Raw genomic sequence first — 27925 nt, 5'->3', positions numbered from 1 at the left:
CAGTTTGTCAAATTTCTGCCCTGCTAGAGCTGCCCCGATCAACTGTAAGAGATCTTATTGTGAATAGTATACGTTTAGGAGCAACAACGGCTCAGCCGCAAAGTGGTAGGCCACACAAGCTCACAGAACGGGACTGCCGAGTGCTGTCCTCGGTTCCAAGACTCATTGAGTTCCAAACTGACACTGGAAGCAACATCAGCACTGGTTGTCGAGAGCTTCATGAAATTGGTTTCCATGGATGAGCAGCTGCACACAAGCCTAAGATCACCATGTGCAATACCAAGTATCGGCTGGAGTGGTGTAAAGCTCGCCACCATTGGACTCTGGAGCAGTGGAAAAATGCATTCTCTGAAGTGATGAATCACGCTTCACCATCTGACAATCCAATGGACGAATCTGGGTTGCCAGGAGAAGGCTACCTGCCCGAATGCATAGTGTCAACTGTAAAGTTTGGTGGATGAGAAATAATGGTCTGGGGCTGTTTTTCATGGTTCGGGCTAGGGGGTGCGTGTTCCAGTTAAGGGAAATATTAACACCAACAATGAAATACAATACAATGAAATTCTAGACGATTCTGTGCTTCCAACTTTGAGGCAACAGTTTGGGGAAGGCCCTTTCCTGTTTCAGCATGACAATGCCCCCGTGCACAAAGCGAGGTTCATACAGAAATGGTTTGTTGAGATCGGTGTGGAAGAACTTGACTGGCCTGCACAGAGCCCTAACCTCAACCCCATCAAACACCACCCAACATTAGTGGCCAACCTCACTAATGCTCTTGTGGCTGAATGGAAGCATGTCCCCGCAGCAATGTTCCAACATCTAGTGGAAAGTCTTCCCAGAAGAGTTGTGGCTGTTATAGCAAAGATGGGATGAACTCCATATTAATGCCCATGATTTTGGAATGAGATGTTCGACGAGTGTCCACGTACTTTTGGTCATTTAGATATGTGCACCACATCATTGATATTTCTCAGGCTCTGCTGTGTGTGCATCTTGGGGTCGTGGCTAGAACTTGGAATGCTAGGGAGCTGGCCCACGTGGGGAACGATGTAGGTAAAATGTCGCAGCACAGCTTCCAGAATATGTTTTGCTTTCAAACTCAGGATTTCGTGGCTAATTGAACTAAGTCATTCTTCTCATATTATGCATGTATGATCTACATATTGACACATCAAGCCCAAAGCAGGAGGTTTAAAAATACTTAGTGGTCGCCAAAGTTCCGGAGCATGTCTTTAAACCAGTCATTCATTAGCATTGCATAGGCTGTCTTGCACCCCCTCAAGTTGTAGATGACTAAAAGGCGGCTGAAATTCCTGATTTGGCCTCATTTGAGATTTCGTTCATTAAGAAATGCTAGCGGCCATGACTGAATTTAAACGTGAGTTGATTTCGGCGTGTAGTTTGATGTGGGTGTTTTGTGTGTGTGTGTGTCCGCAGGTGGAAAGAGTTAGCCAAATTCTTTCGACTAGCATCACTACTCTGGACGGTTCTGACTTAGAATATGTGGACAACTACAAAGACCTAGGTGTCTGGTTAGACTGTAAACTCTCCTTCCAGACTCACATTAAGCATCTCCAATCCAAAATTCAATCTAGAATCGGCTTCCTATTTCACAACAAAGCACCCTTCACTCATGCTGCCAAACATACCCTCGTAAAACTGACTATCCTACCGATCCTTGACTTCAGCGATAACATTTACAAAATAGCCCCCAACGCTCTACTCAGCAAACTGGATGTAGTCTATCACAGTGCCATCCGTTTTGTCACCAAAGCCCCATATACTACCCACCACTGCGACCTGTATGCTCTCGTTGGCTGGCTACATATTCGTCGCCAGACCCACTGGCTCCAGGTCAGTCTTTATAAGTCTTTGCTAGGTAAAGCACAGCCTTATCTCAGCTCACTGGTCACCATAGCAGCACCCACCCGTAGCACGCGCTCCAGCAGGTATATTTCACTGGTCACCCCAAAAGCCAACTTCTGCTTGGCCGCCTTCCCTTCCAGTTCTCTGCTGCCAATGACTGGAACAAATTGCAAAAATCACTGAAGCTGGAGACTTATATCTCCCTAACTAACTTTAAGCATCAGCTGTCAGAGCAGCTTACCGATCATTGCACCTGTACATAACCCATCTGTAAATAGCCCACCTGTCACGCCCGGACCTTAGTATTCTTTGTTTTCTTTATTATTTTGGTTAGGTCAGGGTGTGACATGGGTGATATGTGTGTTTTTGTCTTATTCTAGGGTGTTTGTACTGTCTTGGGTTTTTTGTAGATTTATGGGGTTGTTTTCATCTAGGTGTCTATGTTATGTTGCACGTTGTTTATATAGCGGTACACGTTCGTCTTAATCGTTTTGTTGTTTTTTGTTTAAGTGTTCTTTGTATTCTTCATTAATAAAGAAGAATGTATTCACACCACGCTGCGCTTTAGTCCCCTCCATATGACGATCGTGACAGAATAACCCACCAACAATGGACCAAGCAGCGTGGTAACGGACAGCAGCAGCAATCAAAGGACTTCTGGACTTGGGAGGAGATTCTGGACGGCAAAGGACCCTGGGCACAGCCAGGGGAATATCGCCGTCCCAGAGCTGGAGGCAGCGAAAGCAGAGAGGCGCCGGTATGAAGAGGCAGCACGGCGTTGCGGCTGGAAGCCCGAGTGGCAGCCCCAAAAATGTATTGGGGGAGGGCACACGGGGAGTGTGGCGAAGTCAGGTAGGAGACCTGCGCCAGCTCCCCGTGCTTACCGTGGAGAGAGAGGGCGTTGTACCGGGCAGGCACCGTGTTATGCGGTGGAGCGCACGGTGTCCCCGGTGCGTGTGCATAGCCCGGTGCGCTACATTCCAGCTCCTCGTATCGGCCGGGCTAGAGTGGGCATCGAGCCAGGTGCCATGAAGCCGGCTCTACGCATCTGGTCTCCAGTGCCTCTCCTCGAGCCGGCATACATGGCACCAGCCTTACGCATGGTGTCCCCGGTTCGCCTGCACAGCCCAGTGCGGGCTATTCCACCTCGCCGCACTGGCCTGGCTACGGGGAGCATTCAACCAGGTAAGGTTGGGCAGGCTCTGTGCTCCAGATCTCCAGTGCGCCTTCTCGGTCCGGTCAATCCGGTGCCATCTCCACGCACCAGCCCTCCGGTGGCAGCCCCCCGTACCGGGCTTCCTGTGCGTCGCCAGAGCCCAGTTCTCCCTGTTCCTCCTCCCCGCACTTGCCCTGAGGTGCGTGTCCTTGGCCTGGTACCACCAGTGCCGGCACCACGCACCAGGCCTACAGTGCGCCTCGTTTGTCCTGAGCCGCTAGAGTCTCCCGTCTGTCCTGAGCCGCTAGAGTCTCCCGTCTGTCCTGAGCCGCTAGAGTCTCCCGTCTGTCCTGAGCCGTCAGAGCCGCCAATCTGTCCTGAGCCGTCAGTCAGCCAGTAGCTGCCAGAGCCGTCAGTCAGTCAGGAGCTGCCAGAGCCGTCAGCCAGCCAGGAGCTGCCAGAGCCGTCAGCCAGCCAGGAGCTGCCAGAGCCGTCAGCCAGCCAGGAGCTGCCAGAGCCGTCAGCCAGCCAGGTGCTACCCCTCAGTCCGGAGCTGCCCCTCAGTCCGGAGCTGCCCCTCAGTCCGGAGCTGCCCCTCAGTCCGGAGCTGCCCCTCAGTCCAATGGTGCCCCTCAGTCCAGTGGTGCCCTTTAGTAGGGTTGCCAGTCCTAGGTTGGCGGCGAGGGTCGCCGTTCCTAGGAGGCCACAAAAGCGGACTAAGACTATGGTGGAGTGGGGTCCACGTCCAGCACCCGAGCCGCCGCCGTGAAAGAGGCCAACCCGGACCCTCCCCTTTAGATTAGGATTTTGCGGCCGGAGTCCACACCTTTGTGGGGGGGGGGGTACTGTCACGCCCGGACCTTAGTATTCTTTGTTTTCTTTATTATTTTGGTTAGGTCAGGGTGTGACATGGGTGATATGTGTGTTTTTGTCTTATTCTAGGGTGTTTGTACTGTCTAGGGTTTTTTGTAGATTTATGGGGTTGTTTTCATCTAGGTGTCTATGTTATGTTGCACGTTTGCACATTGTTTATTTGGCGGTCACGTTCGTCTTAATCGTTTTGTTGTTTTTTGTTTAAGTGTTCTTCTTGTTCTTCATTAAATAAAGAAGAATGTATTCACACCACGCTGCGCTTTGGTCCCCTCCATATGACGATCGTGACACCACCCAACTACCTCATCCCCATGTTATTTTTTTTGTTTGTTGCTCCTTTGCACCCCAGTATCTCTACTTGTGCATTCATCTTCTGCACATCTATCACTCCAGTGTTTAATTGCTAAATTGAAATTATTTCGCCACTATGGCCTATTTATTGCCTTACCTCCCTAATCTTACATTTGCACACACTGTATATAGACTTTTCTATTGTGTTATTGACTGTACGTTGGTTTATCCCATGTGTTGTTTGTGTCGCACTGCTTTGATCTATCTTGGCCAGATCGCAGTTGTAAATGAGAACTTGTTCTCAAATGGCCTACCTGGTTAAATAAAGGTGAAATAAAAATAATACAAAATTAAATATTTCACCTACTTCTGAGTTATAGTTATTTGTGTTCCTTGCTTCAGCAAAGCCAGTCTATATATCAAAATACTACTACTTGGCCTGCTACTACCACATTCACACACTACTACTACTACTACTACTACTACTACTACTACTACTACTACTTCTACTGGGATACAGTCACAACTACTGCAGTCAGTAATTCTACTGTTACTATACAACTAGCGGCTATTATCCCACAGCTGTAATACACTAGCCTACATTTTTCATCAATAGCAATTTAAACTTCTAAACTTGTTTGATTATTATAACAATACTGTTGGCCAGCTGGAATAAGTCAAAAGTTTTCTTCATGGGAAAATAACCTAGTTTTTTCCCATGTACTCAGCGTTTTGTACTAGATGCTGCATCTAATCAAGTCAGCTTGTCTCAGCTCCACAAAAGTAAAAGCCATGACAGGATTTAGAAACAATATTTGTGATGCCTCTCCACCTACTCTCTTGACTCCTAGTCAGTCAGAAATAGTTGGAGTCTTACCTTCAGGCCTGAGGCGGCTGAGGCTCCTCTTCGGAGGGTAACATATGAGGAGATGTTTGTGGACTGATTTAGCCTGGATGAGGAGCCAGCCGGCCCTGAGAGAAAGACAGTAAATATGAAAACACGACTCCCAAGTGAGCACAAGAGCCAAAGCATGTTCAGTGGGTACATTACAAAGCACATATTTGCTGCTGGTGTGAACACTATAAAAAAACTGAAAGCTGTTTAGTCTTATAAGCTGTTTGCTTATTCTGAAGAGTAAGACTTCTTCAAAGAAACAAACATGTTATTACACTTTACATCAAGGTGCATTACATGTGTTGGACCTAGAGCTACTTACCTCTGCTTGGCAGGGTCTGGTAACCACCATCATGCCCCAAGGCCCCCAGCCTCATGTGACCAGACCCTCCCACTCCCAGAAGCTCAGGTTCACTCAGGAAGGTGCGCAGCTCCACCTGACACCCACAGAGACAGAGATCAGTACCACACAGACACACGGCTCCATAGCTCTCTCCAAGCACACACCTTGTTGTCTTCGTTGGTGTATTGGCCGATCTCCCTGTCCCGCTTGCGTTCGTCAGACTGTCGTTTGAGGCCTCGTACAGACGTGTGTCTGATGACGCTGGTTTCCCTGGGCAGCGGAGGCACGGCGGGGGCGTGGTCCTCAGGACTGTATAGCTGAGGTAGTGGTGGTCGGGGAGGGGCGCCCTCATTTGCCTGCAGAGAAAACAACCAACCAGCATATCCTTTACCATCATATTCAACCACATTTACTATCAGATAGGATAACATTCAACACTATGTCCTTCGAGTGAGAGAGGAGTGGGGGCCACTCACCCATTTTGACACAGATATGGGGAGGGCTGCGGTGGTGTGCTGGGTGGAGGTGGGGGTTGTGGGGCTGAGGTGGGGGCTGTGCTGCTGGGCCAGTCTCATCTCTCCCAGGGAGGGACTGGCAGACAGAGAAGGCACTGACGATGGCGACACGGAAGGCACAAGTTTTCTCTCTAGAGGCACAAAAACACACACGTAAAACACACAGCATACACGTTAAAATTACACAAAACCCCCACACTCCACCCACAAAAGCCAAATACACATACAAACCATAATCAACTCATCCATTTTGTCCCCTGTAAATATATAAGCACATGACAAGTAGCATCCATTTCTCTCTCTAGCTCGTCCTGAGCTCCAGTGTGTGCTAGTAGAGGCAAGCGGAGGCAGAGCCACAGCACTCCTCTCACCTGGGTTGGTCACAGAGGAGATGGTGACTTGGTAGTTGGCTTTGCTGGAGCTGAGGCCTGCTATTACGTCTTCAATCCTCCACAACTCCCTCTTGATCTGGAACTTCTCCTTCTGCTCATAGACAAACACACACACAACCATGAACACAAACACTACAAACGTTGTTCCCATCCCTCTGGGAATCTGTACGAGAGTATGTGTTTGCAGTGGTGTGGTTATGGTGCGATCCTGACCTGAGAGAGACCACTGCGGTTCATCTGGCCCTCCAGAGCTGTCCTCAACCAGTCTACATTTCTCTCTAGGCTGCTGTACTCATTCCACGCATTCTCCATCTCCTGCATGAAGCAAGAGAGACATAGATAAAGAGAGAGTGAGAGAGTAAGAGAGGGAGCGAGATAGAGAGTAAGAGAGTGAGAAAGACAGAGAGGGAGGTTGTGTGGTCAGTCAAATCAGTGAGCCAGGCTGTGTTAGGTGAGACAGAGCAGGCCTTACCGTGGACACCTGAGAGATCTCAGCTCTGATGTGCACCACGTCCTCCTGCAGTAGTCTCTGCTGGTAGGATATCTTCTCCTGGTGGGCCGGCTGGTCCCGGTACTGCTCCATCTGCTGGTGGGACACGTCCAGCACGGACTCCAACTTGTCCTGTAGGACAGGACACCACGAGGGCGTGGGGTATTCACCACGAGACCATACGGGGGAGCTAATACACACGTACACATACCCAGGCACACACACACACAAACAAACACAGAAAACCCAATACCTTGTCTTCCTTGAGCGTGCGGATCGTTGTTTCCAGCTCCTGAAGGATCTTGTCTTGTTCACACAGTCGGCTTAACTTCACCTGCACAGGGAACAGCAGCAGGCAGCACAGAGAACAGAGATTGATAAGGTCTATTAAGAAGACTAGGTCTATGGCTAGAACAGGGACACTCTGCCCCGCAGCTTCTGGTAAACACTATTCAAACCACAGTGCCCAGCAGAATGAATTGATAGTCTACTGTAGTCTGCTCTGTCTGTAAATATGTCAATAAGACCCATCTCTTTGAAATGCCCTGAGGACCTCTTTTCATCTTCTCTGTGTGAAAAATAAAGAAATAAAGCTTTATACTGTCTGCTTGTGGAGAATGGTAATGCCCATTATAAGTAATCATAATCAAAAATCCATATTTTGAAATTCACTTTTCGAGAGAACAGTGCTTATTGAGACTGGCATATTTGTTTCCCCGCAGAAATGGGTTATATGTTTCTGAAAACAAAATAAGACTGCCTAGTTTACAATCTTTCTCACACACTGAGTGTTTATTCTTGAGTTCTATTTATCATTCTGTTCAATTAATAATTAAGCTGTTTTTTATTTCACAGACGTATATTGTTGTTTTAATTGCATGAAATATTCATTGTTCAAACAAATCCACCAGCAAATTCTTATAAATTGTTAAACTGGAACAATGCTAATGATGAAAAGCCAAGACATCCAGCTTATTTACCTCCATTCTGAGCAAACAAAGAATTAAAAAGGCTGGATGACAGAAATCAAACTGAAAAATTTAAGAGCTCTACGTCTAAAATCCCATTACATGTATTTTTCCCTTTAAATTGAGAGCTGGAAATAAAATCCCTCGTCGATACTCTCAGGCTTTAACAGTGAAGCTGTCTGTCCCCACAGTGCTGCATCTTCGCTCTGCTCCGTTCCCTCCCTACACACCCTCTGTTTACCACAATTACACAATACCAACTTCTCAAATCCTCAGTTCACTGTCTCTGTAGTGGGTTGTAAGATGTGAAAAACGATAGACGTTGAAGAAAAGGAGAGAGATGGATAAACTGGGTGTGGGGGCCGGTATACTTACATCAACATCGCTCTCTGCTATCTGAACAGGTCTCGATGGTCTGTCTTTTAGAGTTTCACGGCCTGTAACCTGCAATGCCCCAAAGGCACAAATACAACCTTACTTTTCCCAGTAATAGTTGCAAAAATAAGTTCAACTACCCTAAACATGAAAACCAACATTCAATAGATAACACTCAACAACAACATTACAGCAATTATCAAGCAACAGCATGCGACCTTGCTAAGGACATTGGGATGGCAGAAACCACAATGTAGAACAGGTATGTAAAAATGATTCAACAAAGAAGACGTGGGTAGTAGTGTGCACAAGACAATGCAATATGACTGCTTTAAAAGCTGTGCAAATATATTTATGGTCAAAAACAGCATCTGTGCATTTAAGAGAGAGGCCACAACGGAGAACCACAAAGCTGCTCTTTCCTGGCAGTGTGTCCGTGGGTTTAGTTAACGACCGTGTCCTCTTTATGAACCAAGAGAAAGGGAGGAACTAGCAGGAAATATGGCACCTCCTTCAGATCCTCTCTGTTACAGTGATAAATCAGACTTGGCCAAATACATATCTCAGAGACGTCAGTGAACTGGCCCAGTGAGAATTGGTATAAACTGTAGATATATTTCAGTGTCTTTCGCTAAGAGATTTCAATTGACTTAATGCCTAAACAGAGCTAATGATTTCTGTTGATACATTTCAAAGGGCATAGAGATGTAGGTGTGTTTACAATTATCACCAAAGCACACATTATTTAGTTGACCTTATAGCTCTGAGTCTGTTAAATGATAATCAGTTTTGACGTTTCTCAAAGAGCACCCTTGGGTCGTCTCTATAGTGGTTACAAGACAAACCAAGGAAAAGAAAGGCTTTGAAACAAAGTGCAATCCAGGGTTCAACAGCATGCAATGGGACTCCCTCTCACAGAGAGCAGAGACAGAGTCCACATCAGTCAGTCAGCACACACTGACACAGCATCACCATGATGGACTACAGCACCCAGCAGGCCAAGCTATGCACTACAGTCACCGGTGGGTCTCTCTTCTAACATGGCCACTCATCACAGCAAACATGGGCAGGTGAGGAGTGCATTATACACATTCTATTAGGAGAAGCAGTGGAATCTCTTTGTATGCACACCATCCTTACATTCCAACTGGACCCAAAACCTGGAGGGGTGTTTTCTAACACATTGTGTACCATAACGATCAACGGGTCAATACTTTTGATCTGTTTTAAAACAGGAAATAGAGAGGTGTTACATCAGAATGTACACATCGATAATAGAACTCCCCACTCCAAGAAACAGAAGGTTAATTAAGGTTTGTGGTGTTGTACATACAAATCACTTCAGGAAGATCAGATGCTTTGTACTGTTGTTAATGGAAGAGAATTGCTGATAGCAGAATGTAGAATCATTACAACACACAAGGTCATTCTGCTGAAGCTGGCATTGGACTTACACTACCGGTCCAAAGTTTTAGAACACCTACTCATTCAAGGGTTTTTCTTTATTTTTACTATTTTCTACATTGTAGAATAATAGTGTAGACATCAAAACTATGAAATAACATATAGAGAATCATGTAATAACCAAAAAAGTGTTAAACAAGTCATAATCTACTGTATTTTATATTTGAGATTCTTCAAATAGCCACCCTTTGCCTTGATGACAGCTTTGCACACTCTTGGCATTCTCTGAATTCTATGAAGCCGCACAGCAGCAAGATATTTTCCGGGTTCGAGAGCATCAAATCCGTGATGTATCATGGGTAAATTGTGACTGACTGATCTACAAATAATATTGTGTAGTTTTTTAGGATGCAAGGTGATTTGTAGATCAGTCAGTCTCGACACGCCTTTAATGTCGGCTGCAATGTCGAACGTGCCCATTGTAGGTCTCTTTTAGCAGCATTGCCTGATGGGAAGTGAAATTTATGACGCAAAATTTATTTTTTGACATGTAGTACTGTGCTGCTTGAAACTTCAGTTCCCATCAGTGGAGGTATGATATTTTGGCCCCATGTTTTCAGGGTTGAATATGTACTATTCCAAATGTAATTTTATCCAATTGCAAGGATAGCTAACTTTGACACAATATAGAAAATTATATAATTTATACTGTAGCCGATAATCATATCATTTTATGTATGAGATCATATTGCACTCAAGTTGTTTTCTTTGCTGAATTGATAGTAAAGACACACAGATGAATGCAGCATAGCATTATTCTCAGTATACAGAGCATTAGTAACAAAAACAACAGTGGTTAAAACACACAGAAGGCAGTTTAAATTCCAACATCAACCTAAACCACACAGCCCTGAGGAACGAGGTCAGAAAGAAGAGGAGAGAGCAGCAGAAGGAGGTGTGTGAATGAGGAAGAGACTGACACTGTAGACAGTGGAAGGAAGAGCAGGATGCAGGCTACAGAGGAGAGAGGAGGAAGAGAGATAAATCATCATTTACATGATCTTTTCTCTTGATGCCCACCTTCAGATCTAGATAATCCAGGTCCTTCTTCAGTTGCATGTAAGTATCATCTGCCTGACAGACAATGAGGAGTGGAGAGACAGATCACAAGACGGAAAGCTGCAAAGGATGCTAGGAGGCTATAGTATAGGAAGACTAGTCAGGTGCTGTTACAGCACAACTCTATATCTCTACTTCATTCTCATTGGAGAGATCATATCAATACAGTCAAATGAATATTTATGAGGCCAAATAGGACAGAAAATCAGGCAAATTGATTCGGTTATATTATGAGAATTTACACCAAACTAGATTGTAGTGTAGGGCTGCTATCTAAATAGTTTAGGGATGCTTACACAAATAGCTTAAGCATTTCATAGGGCAGTATACTGCTTATAATTCAGTTCGCCACCAAATCTCCGGCATGGGTGAATTATGTCTACATGAGGATGAAGAGAACATACGTGTTGATGGAGAGAGACTGAGCAGGGTTGTCATTGAGCACCTTTACAGTGTCACTGTGTTTGGAGAGACTGAGCAGGGTTGTCATTGAGCACCTTTACAGTGTCACTGTGGTTGTGCAGGTCTGAGAACAGAGCAGTGCACTGTGTTTGGAGAGACTGAGCAGGGTTGTCATTGAGCACCTTTACAGTGTCACTGTGGTTGTGCAGGTCTGAGAACAGAGCAGTGCACTGTGTTTGGAGAGACTGAGCAGGGTTGTCATTGAGCACCTTTACAGTGTCACTGTGGTTGTGCAGGTCTGAGAACAGAGCAGTGCACTGTGTTTGGAGAGACTGAGCAGGGTTGTCATTGAGCACCTTTACAGTGTCACTGTGGTTGTGCAGGTCTGAGAACAGAGCAGTGCACTGTGTTTGGAGAGACTGAGCAGGGTTGTCATTGAGCACCTTTACAGTGTCACTGTGGTTGTGCAGGTCTGAGAACAGAGCAGTGCACTGTGTTTGGAGAGACTGAGCAGGGTTGTCATTGAGCACCTTTACAGTGTCACTGTGGTTGTGCAGGTCTGAGAACAGAGCAGTGCACTGTGTTTGGAGAGACTGAGCAGGGTTGTCATTGAGCACCTTTACAGTGTCACTGTGGTTGTGCAGGTCTGAGAACAGAGCAGTGCACTATGTTTGGAGAGACTGAGCAGGGTTGTCATTGAGCACCTTTACAGTGTCACTGTGGTTGTGCAGGTCTGAGAACAGAGCAGTGCACTGTGTTTGGAGAGACTGAGCAGGGTTGTCATTGAGCACCTTTACAGTGTCACTGTGGTTGTGCAGGTCTGAGAACAGAGCAGTGCACTGTGTTTGGAGAGACTGAGCAGGGTTGTCATTGAGCACCTTTACAGTGTCACTGTGGTTGTGCAGGTCTGAGAACAGAGCAGTGCACTGTGTTTGGAGAGACTGAGCAGGGTTGTCATTGAGCACCTTTACAGTGTCACTGTGGTTGTGCAGGTCTGAGAACAGAGCAGTGCACTGTGTTTGGAGAGACTGAGCAGGGTTGTCATTGAGCACCTTTACAGTGTCACTGTGGTTGTGCAGGTCTGAGAACAGAGCAGTGCACTGTGTTTGGAGAGACTGAGCAGGGTTGTCATTGAGCACCTTTACAGTGTCACTGTGGTTGTGCAGGTCTGAGAACAGAGCAGTGCACTGTGTTTGGAGAGACTGAGCAGGGTTGTCATTGAGCACCTTTACAGTGTCACTGTGGTTGTGCAGGTCTGAGAACAGAGCAGTGCACTGTGTTTGGAGAGACTGAGCAGGGTTGTCATTGAGCACCTTTACAGTGTCACTGTGGTTGTGCAGGTCTGAGAACAGAGCAGTGCACTGTGTTTGGAGAGACTGAGCAGGGTTGTCATTGAGCACCTTTACAGTGTCACTGTGGTTGTGCAGGTCTGAGAACAGAGCAGTGCACTATGTTTGGAGAGACTGAGCAGGGTTGTCATTGAGCACCTTTACAGTGTCACTGTGGTTGTGCAGGTCTGAGAACAGAGCAGTGCACTGTGTTTGGAGAGACTGAGCAGGGTTGTCATTGAGCACCTTTACAGTGTCACTGTGGTTGTGCAGGTCTGAGAACAGAGCAGTGCACTGTGTTTGGAGAGACTGAGCAGGGTTGTCATTGAGCACCTTTACAGTGTCACTGTGGTTGTGCAGGTCTGAGAACAGAGCAGTGCACTATGTTTGGAGAGACTGAGCAGGGTTGTCATTGAGCACCTTTACAGCTTCACTGTGGTTGTGCAGGTCTGAGAACAGAGCAGTGCACTATGTTTGGAGAGACTGAGCAGGGTTGTCATTGAGCACCTTTACAGCTTCACTGTGGTTGTGCAGGTCTGAGAACAGAGCAGTGCACTATGTTTGGACTGGCTCTTCTAGGGCAGGGGTCGGCAACAGGCACCTTTACAGCTTCACTGTGGTTATGCAGGTCTGAGAACAGAGCAGTGCACTATGTTTGGACTGGCTCTTCTAGGGCAGGGGTCGGCAACAGGCACCTTTACAGCTTCACTGTGGTTATGCAGGTCTGAGAACAGAGCAGTGCACTATGTTTGGACTGGCTCTTCTAGGGCAGGGGTCGGCAACAGGCACCTTTCTTTCTTTTTGGTCAAAAAAGAGACTGTAAAACCACCAGGAATTCAGTTGAATTTAGGAAATCTGTTCCCAAAAAGAGACATATGTGATCATGACTCGGTGTAATTAAGGTATTACTTCCACTACAATAACATTTTCAGTGTACAAATTATTATAATTAGGTTCCATTTGCTAAAACAAAAACCGTCCCGCGGCTGAATCTAGTTGCCTACCCCTGCTCTAGGGAGACATACTACTGAGCCAGCCTGTTTACCCAGGATCACTTTACACTAATAAGAATGACCTCTCAGATACACACAGTTCAACACAACCAGGACTTAGAGGGGAAATGTGAAAGAAAAGTCAAAAATACATTTCTCATTTTAGTTATCCAGGTTTGCAAAGACCTCAAACAACAGAAGATAAGGCTACAGTATATGTATGTGAAGACAGGCACGGTGCATAGTCAACAAGCAACATGCTTGATATGAAGCTTGGGAGCAACATGATGTTTGTTTTTTAACAAATCAAATGAAACACGTCTCTATAAGGCTCAACGGAGTGCTACATTATGCCGACAGATGAGTGAGGCCGTCCATTCAAACACAACACAGGCTGGTGTATCTATAGCTGCAGACAGTCCATGCTAACAGGGGAGCACCTAAGCCACTAGTACAACAGACGCGACCAACACACCACACAGTCCAATGAATGATGGAGCTGGGACCAAAACACTAGCAGAGACACAGACTGCGGGTGATGGGGATTTGTCTGGGGGCTAGGGATCCACAATTCATTGGAGTGGGGCTGCAGGGCAGGGCGGCTGCAGGGGGGAGGATACGAGGGGGCCTGACCTGCAGGCTGGGGCCTAGGAGGCCGTTGTGATGTAGGTGGTGGAGGGCGTCGCCGTGGACACCAGCCATCTTGGCCTGGTGACTCCTGAGCTGAATGAGCAGCAGGGTCAACTCCTCCGGCTGCAGTAGGGTCAGGCCCAGGCCAGGGAGAGGAAGAGAGGGAGGGACAGAGAGAGAGAGCACTTCAACACCTGGCCACCAGGGCAGCAGCAGTGAGGGCTCAGCTCTTCAGGCCCCAGAGAGCTGTGGGCCAAGGCATCCTACTATAATACCTGCTCCTCTCTCACCGCCACCCACACAAGGCCCTTCAGAGCAGAACAGCACTGAATCCACCAGCTGAAAATGGTGCTGCTTTCTGACTGAAATGTATTACATCGAAGTTCCCTTCAGCATTAATCTTTAATAGTCCTAATATAAAGCAGAGAATAGTTTAAACTGGGTGTGTGATGAAGATAAATGAACAAGACAGAAGCTGTACCGTTTTCCCATGCAAGCTTGGTGCGCTGACTGTGTGTGTGATGTAGCCCATGGCTGGCATTGACCGTCTCTCTAGCTGACTAGTCTGTGGGAAAACAAAGACATCAACAAGTTATTAGGCTACATATCCCATTTCACAGATCAAACAGAATGGCAAATCATAAATGAACATTTACAAGGATGAATATGCCTGCAATGTGGTTCAGATTGTTCCTGGCTTTCTGTCCCCGCTACTGGGCATTCTGATATGTAACACCCCAAACTTAAAGGGAAAGCCTGCAACTTTACAAACTCATTTGTGCACACAGCAGATTTTTTCTTCTATCCATGTATTTATTTCCATCCTTCCTCCTCTTATTTGAAATAAAGCCCCCAGTTTAAGTTGCTACAGGGTTTGGAAGGTTTGACATTTTTGCTTAACACACAGAATTCCTTGGCTAGGCCCTTCACAGAACCTTAAAAGGACACAAACAACGAGATTGAATTAACTACACATAAATTATCCCCAACCTGCCTTCTTAAAATAACATTTGTTTGCTATCAGCGAGAGAAGCACTGTGAGCCATTCCCTCAGAGATTCCCAAGCCAATCTTTTTTTGCTGTATAATAGGTTTTTAATTTAAATGTAAGATCAGAAGAAAGAGACCCTTGCTGATGGTTGAGATACAGTGGAGATGTTTACAGGGTGCTGAGAGGCCCTGGGCAAATTGAATTAGCCGCTAATAACACACACACACACACACACACACACACACACACTTGTGTGATATTCCATAGAGGTACATGGAACACAGCCCTGAAATACACACTCAAGCCAAAAAGACATCACCAGTCAGAGATGCTGGATCCACCAAAACAAAGTTCATCTGCAGACTAAATGTAGTACCCATAAACCATTGCTTTATTGGATGGTCTCACACACACACACTGTGGCTCATTAAAAAAATACTTCTCCTCTTTGAGTGTTTTTGATTATTCTGTGAGCGAGCGGAGCGGCAGTGTTCTATTTAAGACACATAATTAGTGACTTGGCGTTACGGGTGAATGATGAGGAAACAGAGGCTGGGACATTCTGTTTACTTGGCGTGAGGACAGTGGGCTAGCGATAAGGGCTGCGTGGAGGCTGGTGTGGTGCAGCCTTGTAAAGACAGCCTCACATGTGGGGGGTGTGGCAGCCAGCAGGGAGACAGCACAGGGTGCGGATGGCGCAGGACAGTGCCTTGTCACAGGGGGACACACACTCGTACACACACAGCCATAGAGGCTGGTGTGTGTCTGAGCCTGGCGACTGGGTCGGGCCGGGAGGAATGGGCGATGGGGAGGTTCCCACTCACACACACACGGCCACACAGGCTGGTGGGTGTCTGAGCCTGGAGACTGGGCCGGGCTGGGAGATGGGAGGAATGGGCGATGGGGAGGCTCCCACTCACACACACACCCTACCACCTGTGTAGAGGGCCTGGGTGTGGACTGTGTGAATCCTTCGGAGCTTGTGAAATTACAGCAGGGCCACTTCTCATGCTCATCTTCCCATGGTTGGCCCTTTCTCTAACGGTTAATGTGTCAAAGTTATTATTCCTCTAAGACAGAGATGAATTGGAAATTCACTACAAACAAAATGGCCTCAGTAACTGTGAGAATGAAACCCTTTTATGAAAGATGAACGTTCCTTAGCTGTAAAACATTTAGTCTTGTGACTAACAGTCCCAGGCTGGTAAACCACCCTCTTTAACCCTTTAAACCCCAGTGGGTCAGAGTCCTACCTTAGAAAGCTGAGAAAACACCCGTCTAGGAGAACTGGAGCCGGTGGGGGACTCCCCAGGTGGCACCTCATCCAGCGGCCTGACCGTCACCCTGTCTGAGGGGGTGTGCGGCCTGTGGGGGGACAGTGGTTTGAAGGTGGGGACAGATGGGGGGACTTCACAGGGAGAAGGAGGCACAGAGATGGAGCGAGGCATCTCCACAGTGACCCTGAAGGAGGAGGTGTCCAGGAACTCTGGCCCGGTGTAGATGGGCGCCGTGGGGCTGCCGTGGCGGAACTGCTGGCGCTGCTGCCACTCATACAGCTGCCATACCATGCCCTCCTTGGTGGCCATGCGCTCATCGGTGGACATGCGGAAGTGGCTGAGCCGGTCGTGGGCGTATTTGTAGTCGCTGGGCAGGTTGCGGGGCGCCGAAGGGGAGCTCCCGCCAGACGGGAGTCTGGGGGTCTTTGGCAATGTCTGGTAGGCCTCTACTACCACGGCCTTAGGCTGCAGGGGAGGGGTCCGCCGAGGGAGGGGGAGGGAGTACTCAGTAGTAGATGTGTTGCTAAGGTTAGGAAAGAGAGATAGGGCCTTTTATGAACTGTGCAGTCTACTTATTTCACCAGGTACATAATTGAGCATCAATACTGAGTTGAAACTAAAGTGCATTTAAGTAAAAAGTATCAACAGCCATTCAGGCATGACCACTTTATTCTAATAAACGGTTACACTGAAAAAGCAGTTCAGAGCTGAGATATTCAGAATCGCCACCAGGGGGAGACATTTACAAATAGTTAGTTATAATACAGTATATCAATTGAATGGTTGATATTGGGGAATGGGTTGAGGCTATAGTTTGCACAGCAGGCTTCTAAGGGGAGAACGGCTCATAATAATGTCCGGAATGGACAAAAGGGAATGGCATCAAACACATAGAAACCATGTGTGTGATGTATTTGATACCATTCCATCTATTCCGTTCCAACCGTTACAGTGAGCCTGTTCTCCCTAATTAAGGTGCCACCAACCTCCTGTGATGGTTAGGGTTATCATCACTGAAGCTTAAGATTAAGGTTAAGATTATGCTCAGGATAAGAGTAAAGATTAGATGAGTAAAGTAGGTCTTCTGACTGACCTCTTGGGATCTCCCTTCTGTACATTGACCCAGTGCTCCACCTGAGCCAGAGCAGTCTTCCTCTGCACCTTCTTCTCTGTGGCTGTCCGTGGGACAAAGCCCCTCTTATACACAATGTTCCCATTCTTCTCAGGGGGCAGCGTGGCGAGGACTGTGTGGGCCTGGCCATTCCTGGGGTGTGAGGGGCCAGGGAGAGTGTCTGGGGAGAGCCTGTCCACCTCTACCTCCGTGGCTGGATGGCTGAGCTTTCTAGGAGCCTCCAACACGTACCTCTCCTCGTCCCCCTGGCTCAGTCGGATCGCCCCCTCCGGAGGCTCCTCTCTCTCGGGCCGCTGGAGGCTCCCTGAACGCGACTGGGAGGGGCTCTTACTGGTGTTGTTGTTGTTAACGTGGTTGGTCTGTGGTACTGCCTGCTGCACTGACATTTCTGGTCTCTCTGTGACTGCCTCTCTGCGAGGGGTGAGAGGCGATAGAGGTCAACAGGGATACCGGAACAGAGGCACTTTACAGTTACCTAGGCTAAATACAATGGCCAAACCTGGCTTGGATGTAAACAAATTTGTGCACAACATTTGAGAGAAATAAGCTTTTTATGGAACAATTCTGGGATATTTTATTTCAGCTCATGAAACATGAGTGTTGGGACCAACACTTGAGGCTCACTTGAGGCTCTTTGGATAGGAGGCAGGCTGGGTTCCCCTTGAGAGTCAAAATGACAGCCATTTTGTCTTTAAACAAATAGCTCGGGGTAGCCTCTTCATCAATGACTCTGTGTAATAGCTCTAGTGATCATTAATTTGTCCCCACAGATGAATGCATGAGACTCTCTCCCTCTGCAGGGAGTCATTCATCTGAGATATAATTTATCTGATTCCCAGACCAACACTATACACGTCTAACAAATCACACATTTTTTAGATTACAAATATTGACAGGGCAGGTCAGTTCAGAGCATATTCAGACATACAGTACCAGTCAAAAGTTTGGACACACCTACTCATCAAAGGCTTTTTCTTTATTTTTACTATTTTCTACATTGTAGAATAATAGTGAAGACATCCAAACTATGAAATAACACATATGGAATCATGAAGTAACCAAAAAGAGATTCTTCAAATTCTTCAAAGTAGCCACCCTTGGCATTCTCTCAACCAGCTTCATGAGGTTGTCACCTGGAATGCATTTCAATTAACAGGTGTGTCTTGTTAAAAATGTATTTCCTTCTTAATGCGTTTGAGCCAATCAGTTGTGTTGTGACAAGGTAGGGGTTCTATACAGAAGATAGCCCTATTGGTAAAATACCAAGTCCATATTATGGCAAGAACAGCTCAAATAAGCAAAGAGAAACGACAGATCATCATTACTTTAAGACATGAAGGTCAGTCAATCCGGACAAAGTCAGAAATTCAGAAATTGCAGCCCAAATAAATGCTTCACAGAGTTCAAGTAACAGACACATCTCAACATCAACTGTTCAGAGGAGACTGCATGAATCAGGCCTTTGAGGTCGAATTGCTGCAAAGAAACCACCACTAAAGGACACCAATAATAAGAAGAGACTTGCTTGGGCCAAGAAACACGAGCAATGGCCATTAGACCAGTGGAAATCTGTCCTTTGGTCTGATGAGTCCAATTTTTTTTATTTTTGGTTCCAACCACCGGGTCTTTGTGGGACGCAGAGTAGGTGAACAGATGTGTAGTTCCCACCGTGAAGCATGGAGGAGGTGTGATGGTGTGGGGGTGCTGTGATTTATTTAGAATTCAAGGCACACTTAACCAGCATGGCTACCACAGCATTCTGTGGCGATACGCCATCCCATCTGGTTTGCGCTTAGTGTGACGATCATTTGTTTTTCAACAGGACAATGACTCCAAACACACCTCCAGGCTGTGTAAGGGCTATTTTACCAAGAAGGAGAGTGATGGAGTGCTGCATCAAATGACCGACCTAAACCCAATTGACATGGTTTGGGATGAGTTGGACGGCAGAATGAAGGAAAAGCAGCCAACAAGTGCTCAGCATATGTGGGAACTCCTTCAAGACTGTTGAAAAAGCATTCTAGGTGAAGCTGGTTGAGAGCATGCCAAGAGTGTGTAAAGCTGTCATCAACTCAAAGGGTGGCTACTTAGAAGAATCTAAAATCTAAAATCTATTTTTTTAAACACTTTTTTTGGTTACCACATGATTCCACATGTGTTATTTCATAGTTTTGATGTAAAGGAAAAACAGACAACGATTTTCAGGAGAAATAGCTTCCCTTGGAGCTGCTAATGAGCACAGAGCAGCGTTGGCCACTAGATGGTATTGTTTCACAAAACATCATATCCAACCTTCCCTCTCAGCAGTAGCATGCCAGTCCAGATCAGCCACATCATGTATGTGCACTGTACACTTCATTTCTCCTACACCACAAGCTGTGTCATTCACCTAACCAAACCGTAACCAGTTTGGCCAAACCATAACTTTTTCTCCTTTTAATTGAAACAGCTATTCTTTATTCCCTATATACTGCACTACTTTTGACCAGGGCCCATGGGGATCTAATCAGTAGTGCACTATATAGGGAATAGGGTGCCATTTGGGACGTAGAATGTGTTTGTGCACTGTGATGGAGTAGAGGGAGGAACCGTGTCTGTGCCCTGTGACTGGCCCATGCTCAGCTGGCAGCAGGAGCAGGATGGAGCACTCATCCATACAGCAGCCAGCTGCAGAACTCAACATCCCATCATCCCACAGCACAGGAGAGTAGATAGTATCAGAGCAGTGCTACGCCTGTCCTGCCATGGATGACTGCTCACTGAGTCCCAGGCAAGCAGACCAAGTTAAACCATGCCAAAACCATGCCAAGCCAGGCCAGGCCAGGTACACTCCCACCTACAACCCCAACAGTTAGGCACTTTGCTAATGTTTCTAAAGGCACATGATCAAGATCAGACTGGGAAAAATGTGCTTTGCTTTGGTGCTGGGAAGGAAGAGAGAAGGAGGCAGAGGTCTACTGGGAGAGATACTGGTGGATCCCTGTTTGGACTAGGAGTCATTTGGTTAACTGGGGATTATTGGGGATAACTACAGAGGAGACTATTTGGGACACTACAGAGGAGACTATTGGGGACACCACAGAGGAGACTATTGGGGACACCACAGAGGAGACTATTGGGGACACTACAGAGGAGACTATTGGGGACACTAGAGAGGAGACTATTGGGGATAACTAGAGGAGACTATTGGGGACAACTACAGAGGATACTATTGGGGACACCACAGAGGAGACTATTGGGGACACCACAGAGGAGACTATTGGGGACACCACAGAGGAGACTATTGGGGACACTACAGAGGAGACTATTGGGGATAACTACAGAGGAGACTATTGGGGATAACTACAGAGGAGACTATTTGGGACACTACAGAGGAGACTATTGGGGATAACTACAGAGTAGACTATTGGGGACACCACAGAGGAGACTATTGGGGACACCGAAGAGGAGACTATTTGGGACACCACAGAGGAGACTATTGGGGACACCACAGAGGAGACTATTGGGGACACTACAGAGGAGACAATTGGGGACACTACAGAGGAGAATATTGGGGACACTACAGAGGAGACTATTGGATACACTACAGAGGAGACTATTGGGGATAACTAGAGGATACTATTGAGGATAACTACAGAAGATACTATTTGGGATAACTACATGGGAGACTATATGGGACACTACAGAGGAGACTATTGGGGACACTACAGAGGAGACTATTTGGGACACTACAGAGGAGACTATTTGGGACACTATAGAGGAGACTATTGGGGACACTACAGAGGAGACTATTGGGGAAAACTACAGAGGATACTATTGAGGATAACTACAGAAGATAATATTTGGGATAACTACAGAGGAGACTATGTGGGACACTATAGAGGAGACTATTGGGGACACTACAGATGAGACTATTAGGGACATTACAGAGGAGACTATTTGGGACACTACAGAGGAGACTATTGGGGATAACTACAGAGGAGACTATTGGGGATAACTACAGAGGAGACTATTTGGGACACTACAGAGGAGACTATTGGGGATAACTACAGAGGAGACTATTGGGGACACCTACAGAGGAGACCATTGGGGACACTAGAGGAGACTATTGGGGACACTACAGAGGAGACTATTGGGGACACTACAGAGGAGACTATTGGGGAAAACTACAGAGGAGACTATTGGGGACACTACAGAGGAGACTATTTGGGACACTAGAGGAGACTATTGGGGACACTACAGAGGAGACTATTGGGGACACTACAGAGGAGACTATTGGGGACACTACAGAGGAGACTATTGGGGAAAACTACAGAGGATACTATTGAGGATAACTACAGAAGAGAATATTTGGGATAACTACAGAGGAGACTATGTGGGACACTATAGAGGAGACTATTGGGGACACCTACAGAGGAGACCATTGGGGATACTACAGAGGAGACTATTGGGGACACTATAGAGGAGACTATTGGGGATAACTACAGAGGAGACTATTGGGGATAACTACAGAGGAGACTATTGGGGACACTACAGAGGAGACTATTGGGGACACCACAGAGGAGACTATTGGGGACACTACAGAGGAGACTATTGGGGACACTACAGAGGAGACTATTGGGGACACTACAGAGGAGACTATTGGGGACACCACAGAGGAGACTATTGGGGACACTACAGAGGAGACTATGTGGGACACTACAGAGGAAACTATTGGGGACACTACAGATGAGACTATTTGGGACACTACAGAGGAGACTATTAGGGACACTACAGAGGAGACTATTAGGGACACTACAGAGGAGACAATTGGGGACACTACAGAGGAGACTATTGGGGACACCACAGAGGAGACTATTGGGGACACTACAGAGGAGACTATGTGGGACACTACAGAGGAGACTATTGGGGACACTAAAGAGGAGACTATTAGGGACACTACAGAGGAGACTATTGGGGACACCACAGAGGAAACTATTGGGGACACTACAGAGGAGACTATTGGGGACACTACAGAGGATACTATTGGGGACACTACAGAGGAGACTATTGGGGATAACTACAGAAGAGACTATTGGGGATAACTACAGAAGATACTATTTGGGATACCTACAGATGAGACTATGGGGGATACTACATGGGAGACTATTTGGGATAACTACAGAAGAGACTATTTGGGACACTACAGAGGAGACTATTGGGGATAACTACAGAGGATACTATTGAGGATAACTACAGAAGAGACTATTTGGGATAACTACAGTGGAGACTATTGGGGATACTACATGGGAGACTATTGGGGATTACTACAGAGGAGACTATTGGGGATACCACATGGGAGACTATTGGGGACACTACAGATGATACTATTGGGGACACTACAGAGGAGACTATTGGGGATAACTACAGAGGATACTATTGAGGATAACTACAGAAGAGACTATTTGGTATAACTACAGAGGAGACTATTGGTGATAACTACAGAGGAGACTCTTGGGGACACCACAGAGGAGACTATTGGGGACACTACAGAGGAGACTATTTGTGACACTACAGAGGAGACAATTGGGGACACTACAGAGGAGACTATTGGGGACACTACAGAGGAGACTATTGGGGACACTACAGAGTAGACTATTGGGGACACCACATAGGAGACTATTGGGGACACTACAGAGGAGACTATTGGGGACACTACAGAGGAGACTATTGGGGATAACTACAGAAGAGACTATTGGGGATAACTACAGAAGAGACTATTGGGGATAACTACAGAAGAGACTATTGGGGATAACTACAGAAGAGACTATTTGGGATACCTACAGAGGATACTATTGAGGATAACTACAGAAGAGACTATTTGGGACACTACAGAGGAGACCATTTGGGACACTACAGAGGAGACTATTGGGGATAACTACAGAGGATACTATTGAGGATAACTACAGAGGAGACTATTAGGGACACTACAGAGGAGACTATTGGGGATACTACATGGGAGACTATTGGGGATAACTACAGAGGAGACTATTGGGGATACTACATGGGAGACTATTTGGTATAACTACAGAGGAGACTATGGGGGATACTACATGGGAGACTATTGGGGACACTACAGAGGAGACTATTGGGGACACTACAGAGGAGACTATTGGGGATACTACATGGGAGACTATTGGGGACACCACAGAGGAGACTATGGGGATAACTACAAATAGACTATTTGGGACACAACAGAGGAGACTATTGGGGATAACTAAAGAGGAAGGTATTGGGGACACTACAGAGGAGACTATTTGGATAACTACAGAGGAGACTATTGGGGACACTACAGAGGAGACAATTGGGGACACTACAGAGGAGACTATTTGGGACACTACAGAGGAGACTATTTGGGACAACTAGGAATGGCCTGCAGGGTGGAAGGGAGGGACTAACCTCTTGATGCCTTGACTCTGCATTAGAGCAGCCTGGTTCATGGCTCGGATCCAACCATTCATGTCCTCCTGGGTGTCGGCACTGAAGAAGTACGTCCTCATCCCACCGTGCTCTGCCTGCGAGCCAATCACAGAGTTCTTATTGTAAATGTAGGAGCGCATTCCTGTGTGGCTCGCCTGTGGAGAGAGAAGAGAAGAGACACATCAGAACCAAAAAGAATGATGGGAAAGAGGGGGTGGAGGGGTTGAGGGGTCAATGGGTACGTTCTGCAAATGAAGACTCATAGAGAGCAAGTTAGCATATTAGCTCACAATGGGGCTCAAAGCCATCACCAGAACTTACAAAAATAATAACAAAAACAAGAGGCACCAGCGTCTCTACACTAAAGCTGTTCATGCAACACGCCACGTATGAAGAAGCATTGGTTTTAAAGTTAGACAAGCAGTTAGTTTCGTCTGTATATTTGAAGTGTTTCACAAGTCCTAATGCACAGAAAATTCCTCATTAATAACCTTGGGCACAAACTAATTTCACACAAACTTACAGTAACTCAACATAGCGTACCCAGTTTGCCTAGCTATAGCATTGTTATGAAGCACAACCCCCCCCCCCCCCCCCCCCCCACACACACACACACACACACACAGAGAAACCTCACAGTTAGCCTTACCCTGGTCCCTGGCTGCTACAGGCTAGAGTAGATCCGTCTCTACAGTATAGTGTAATGGGCTTGCCCTCCTGTCTGGCACTTACTGTAAATCTGCCCACCCCAACGCTCCACCACAAGGCTAATCTCCCCATCCAGACCTGATAGGGAGCCAACGATGCCACTGACAACTTACTGTCCAATTACAACACAGATCAGCCTTTTCCCAACACAGTTCCACCCCAAACTACTACACTGCCCAGTCCACAACTAAGACCTTTATACAGCTCTCTGCTCTCCAAACCACTCTACTGCCTTTCCCATTACAATACAACCTGTATCATCCAGTACTGCCCAGCATGCTAGTCCATGCATAGTCCCAGACCGTCATTTTGCCTGTACCTATTACACAACTCTTCAAAGTAGCACATTCCTGTACTATCTGCTACAATATCCTTCCATGTATCCTGATGTATAATAACTCTGAGTCTGGGTACAGCCTTGCAGTCTCAGAATACATGCATTCAGAGCCCTATGGGCCCTTGTCAAAAGCAGTACACCATATAGGAATTAGGATGCCATTTGGAATTCACCCTATGTCTACCAGGAATCCATCCTCCATTTAAAAACAAACAGCAATCCATTGTAAATCACTGAAAACTTCTCTTTAGCGTACAACACGTGCATCCACCATCATGTCGTGTTTCTGTTTAGTATTGTACTGACTTGTGATCAGCTGTAGTGATATTACTTGGCTGTGGGGTTAACAAAGCCTGTTTTGATTGCAGAGTCCTGTATTATCCAGCAGCATAGTGCCAGCGTGATCCCAACTGAATCCCCCAGAGAAAAGTGCTGAATGGACAGGCCAGAACCAGACCCATGACTAGGGTCCACATCCATACTCACCAGCTCTGCAGTCTACCACACACATCAGCAATGTGGGGATGCTTCGTGTCGGAACAGCTACTTACGTTCCACAGTTCCTCTTTCACAAAAAGAGTGTGATTTTAAGGTGAGTATAAATGGAGGAACCTCTGCTATCACCCAGCCCTCTCCCCTCTTTAGCATGGAATACTAGAAGGCTCTATTTTAAGGCTCCCTTGAAATAACATTAGGTGGGTCTGGTCTTAAGCTTTCATTGGGTAATGAACCTGGGTGATTTATCTAAAGGCTGATCTTTGACTTTAAGAATGAGTTGAATAAAAACCAATCAACATTTTTTTTTTCCAAAATGTTTATTAATTTTTATTTAACCTTGATTTAACCAGGAAAAGCCCATTGAGTCCCAGAGTCTCTTTTTTCAAGGAAGACCTGGCCAAGAAGGCAGCAACAATCAATACATTAACACATAACAATGTAATACAATTCAACAACATGATCCGGCCTAAAAAAAACATTTACACTCCTCTGGAACAGAGTCTCCCATCACAATGTTTACTTCATTCAGGGGCACTAACATATCTAGATGAGGCATAACTTGTAGACTATTCCATGACTCTGGTACACAAGACGAGAAGGCATTCTTGCCTAATACTGTAAATGTCCTATACATTAACAAAACAAAACATATTAATAAATTGAGCCGGTTCCATGGCACTAAATTATATAGCCTGGTTGTACAACACAACAGAAACATTGAAATACAGCCTGCTATAGCTAGATGTGGCTAGAACGACTGAATGTTTGTTGAATGTGATGGTGATGAGGCCAACAGAAAGAAATGCAGTGAAACCGGAGAGGAGTGTGGAAAAGGGATGGATGGGAGGAGGATGAGAGGAGGATGGCCCAGCCCAGTGTGAGACCCAGCTATCCCACGGTTCACATGGTGATGACAGTGTCCTGATGACTGATATGGAGGAGGCAGGGCCCAAATACCACTGCTACAGGGTCTAAACCCTCACAACAACCGATGTGTATCAGGCTTTGACTGATGGGTGGTTCCATATGAACTTTATGTCGTCCACCAGATTTGACACACAGTTACATCAAGAACCAAGGTTGGCTTCAAAGGCAAACGTTCAGTAAAGTTAGCCAACCTGAATATTTGGAGAAGCACTGGCATTGTTCATCCATCCGTAATTGATGCAGAAAAATCATAATCTAATCTAATTGTGCATTCTTATTGGTTTGGTAAATGAAAAGTAGACTATGAGCAGGGATGAAGAAGCTAGGTGACGGTCCTCAGAGGGATGAAGGAAAATAAAACACGTATTCATGCAAGAGGGGCCCGCCAGCGTATTTCAGGACGGCATTCCGGGGGGAACTGGCGCTCGATACACCAGTCACAGTCATAACAGGAGGCCATTCAACCAATAGGAACACACGAGAGATAAGCACAGTGAGAAGAGAAAACAGAACAGGAGGGTACAGGTCATTGACTTGCTCCAGAAAACAGAAGTGTCTCTCTGCTGTTCTCGGCTGGCTAGTCATCAACTCAGAGAGAGTGAATTATACTGAACAAAAATATAAATGCAAAATGCAACCTGAAAAACTCAGGTTTTTCTGAGTTACAGTTCATATGAGGGAATCTGTCAATTGAAATAAATTCCTTAGGCCCTAATCTATGGATTTCACATGACTGGGAATACAGATATGCATCTGTTCGTCACAGATACCTTAAACAAAAGGTAGAGGCATGGATCAGAAAAGCAGTCAGTATCTGGTGTGACCACCATTTACCTCATGCAGCGCGATCCATCTCCTTCGCATAGTGTTGATCAGGCTGTTGATTGTGGCCTGTGGAATGTTGTCCCACTCCTCTTCAATGGCTGTCGAAGTTGGAGCACGCTGTCATACACGTCGATCCAGAGAATTCCAAACAACGTTGGCATCAGCAACAACATTGGCATCAGCAAACCGCTCGCCCACACGACGCCATACACGTGGTCTGCGGTTGTGAGGCCGGTTAGACGTACTGCCAAATTCTCTAAAATGACATTGGAGGCGGCTTATGGTAGAGAAATAAACATAAAATTCTCTGACATTCCTACAGACAGCATGCAAATTGCACGTTCCTTCATAATTAGAGACATCTGTGGCATTGTGTTGTGTGACAAAACTGCACATTTTAGAGTAGCTTTTATTGTCCCCAGCACAAGGTGTACCTGCGGAATGATCATGCTGTTTAATCATATTCTTGATATGCCACACCTGTCAGGTGGATGGATTATCTTCAGAAAGGAGAAATGCTCACTAACAGGATTGTAAAAAACCTTGTGCAAAACATTTGAGAGAAATACACTTTTTGTGCATATGGAACAATTCTGGGATATTTTATATCAGCTCATGAAACGTGGGCCCAACACTTTACATGTTGCGTTTATATTTTTGTTCAGTGTAGATTAACATTGATGCTATTGTTAGAACCCGCGGAAGCAGCAAGTGGACTAAAATACAGACCCAC

At 46.3% G+C, this 27925-nt stretch overlaps 1 protein-coding gene across 12 annotated transcripts in view; it reads right to left on the bottom strand.

The window, feature by feature from the left end:
• Positions 1-27925, bottom strand: part of LOC110526543 (pleckstrin homology domain-containing family A member 7) — a 144790-nt gene that overhangs the window by 13476 nt on the left and 103389 nt on the right. For 3 of the 12 annotated variants that reach the window (XM_036980923.1, XM_036980926.1, XM_036980933.1), the window contains 16 exons: positions 23877-24052; positions 17400-17849; positions 16283-16829; positions 14521-14604; positions 14043-14162; positions 10649-10702; positions 9305-9385; positions 8165-8233; positions 7075-7155; positions 6804-6953; positions 6545-6646; positions 6311-6422; positions 5901-6070; positions 5589-5780; positions 5404-5518; positions 5064-5158 (listed from right to left, as the gene is read on the bottom strand). In XM_036980923.1, coding sequence (XP_036836818.1) covers positions 5064-5158; positions 5404-5518; positions 5589-5780; positions 5901-6070; positions 6311-6422; positions 6545-6646; positions 6804-6953; positions 7075-7155; positions 8165-8233; positions 9305-9385; positions 10649-10702; positions 14043-14162; positions 14521-14604; positions 16283-16829; positions 17400-17849; positions 23877-24052 — 2598 coding nt within the window. Of the gene's footprint in view, positions 1-5063; positions 5159-5403; positions 5519-5588; positions 5781-5900; positions 6071-6310; positions 6423-6544; positions 6647-6803; positions 6954-7074; positions 7156-8164; positions 8234-9304; positions 9386-10624; positions 10703-14042; positions 14163-14520; positions 14605-16282; positions 16830-17399; positions 17850-23876; positions 24053-27925 lie in introns of all 12 variants that reach the window. The other 9 variants (XM_036980924.1, XM_036980925.1, XM_036980927.1 and 6 more) reach the window with 9 other exon arrangements.

This window comes from Oncorhynchus mykiss, chromosome 6, assembly GCF_013265735.2.
Source record: "Oncorhynchus mykiss isolate Arlee chromosome 6, USDA_OmykA_1.1, whole genome shotgun sequence".
Lineage (NCBI taxonomy): Eukaryota > Metazoa > Chordata > Actinopteri > Salmoniformes > Salmonidae > Oncorhynchus > Oncorhynchus mykiss.
This window is presented reverse-complemented; position numbering and strand designations above follow the sequence as displayed.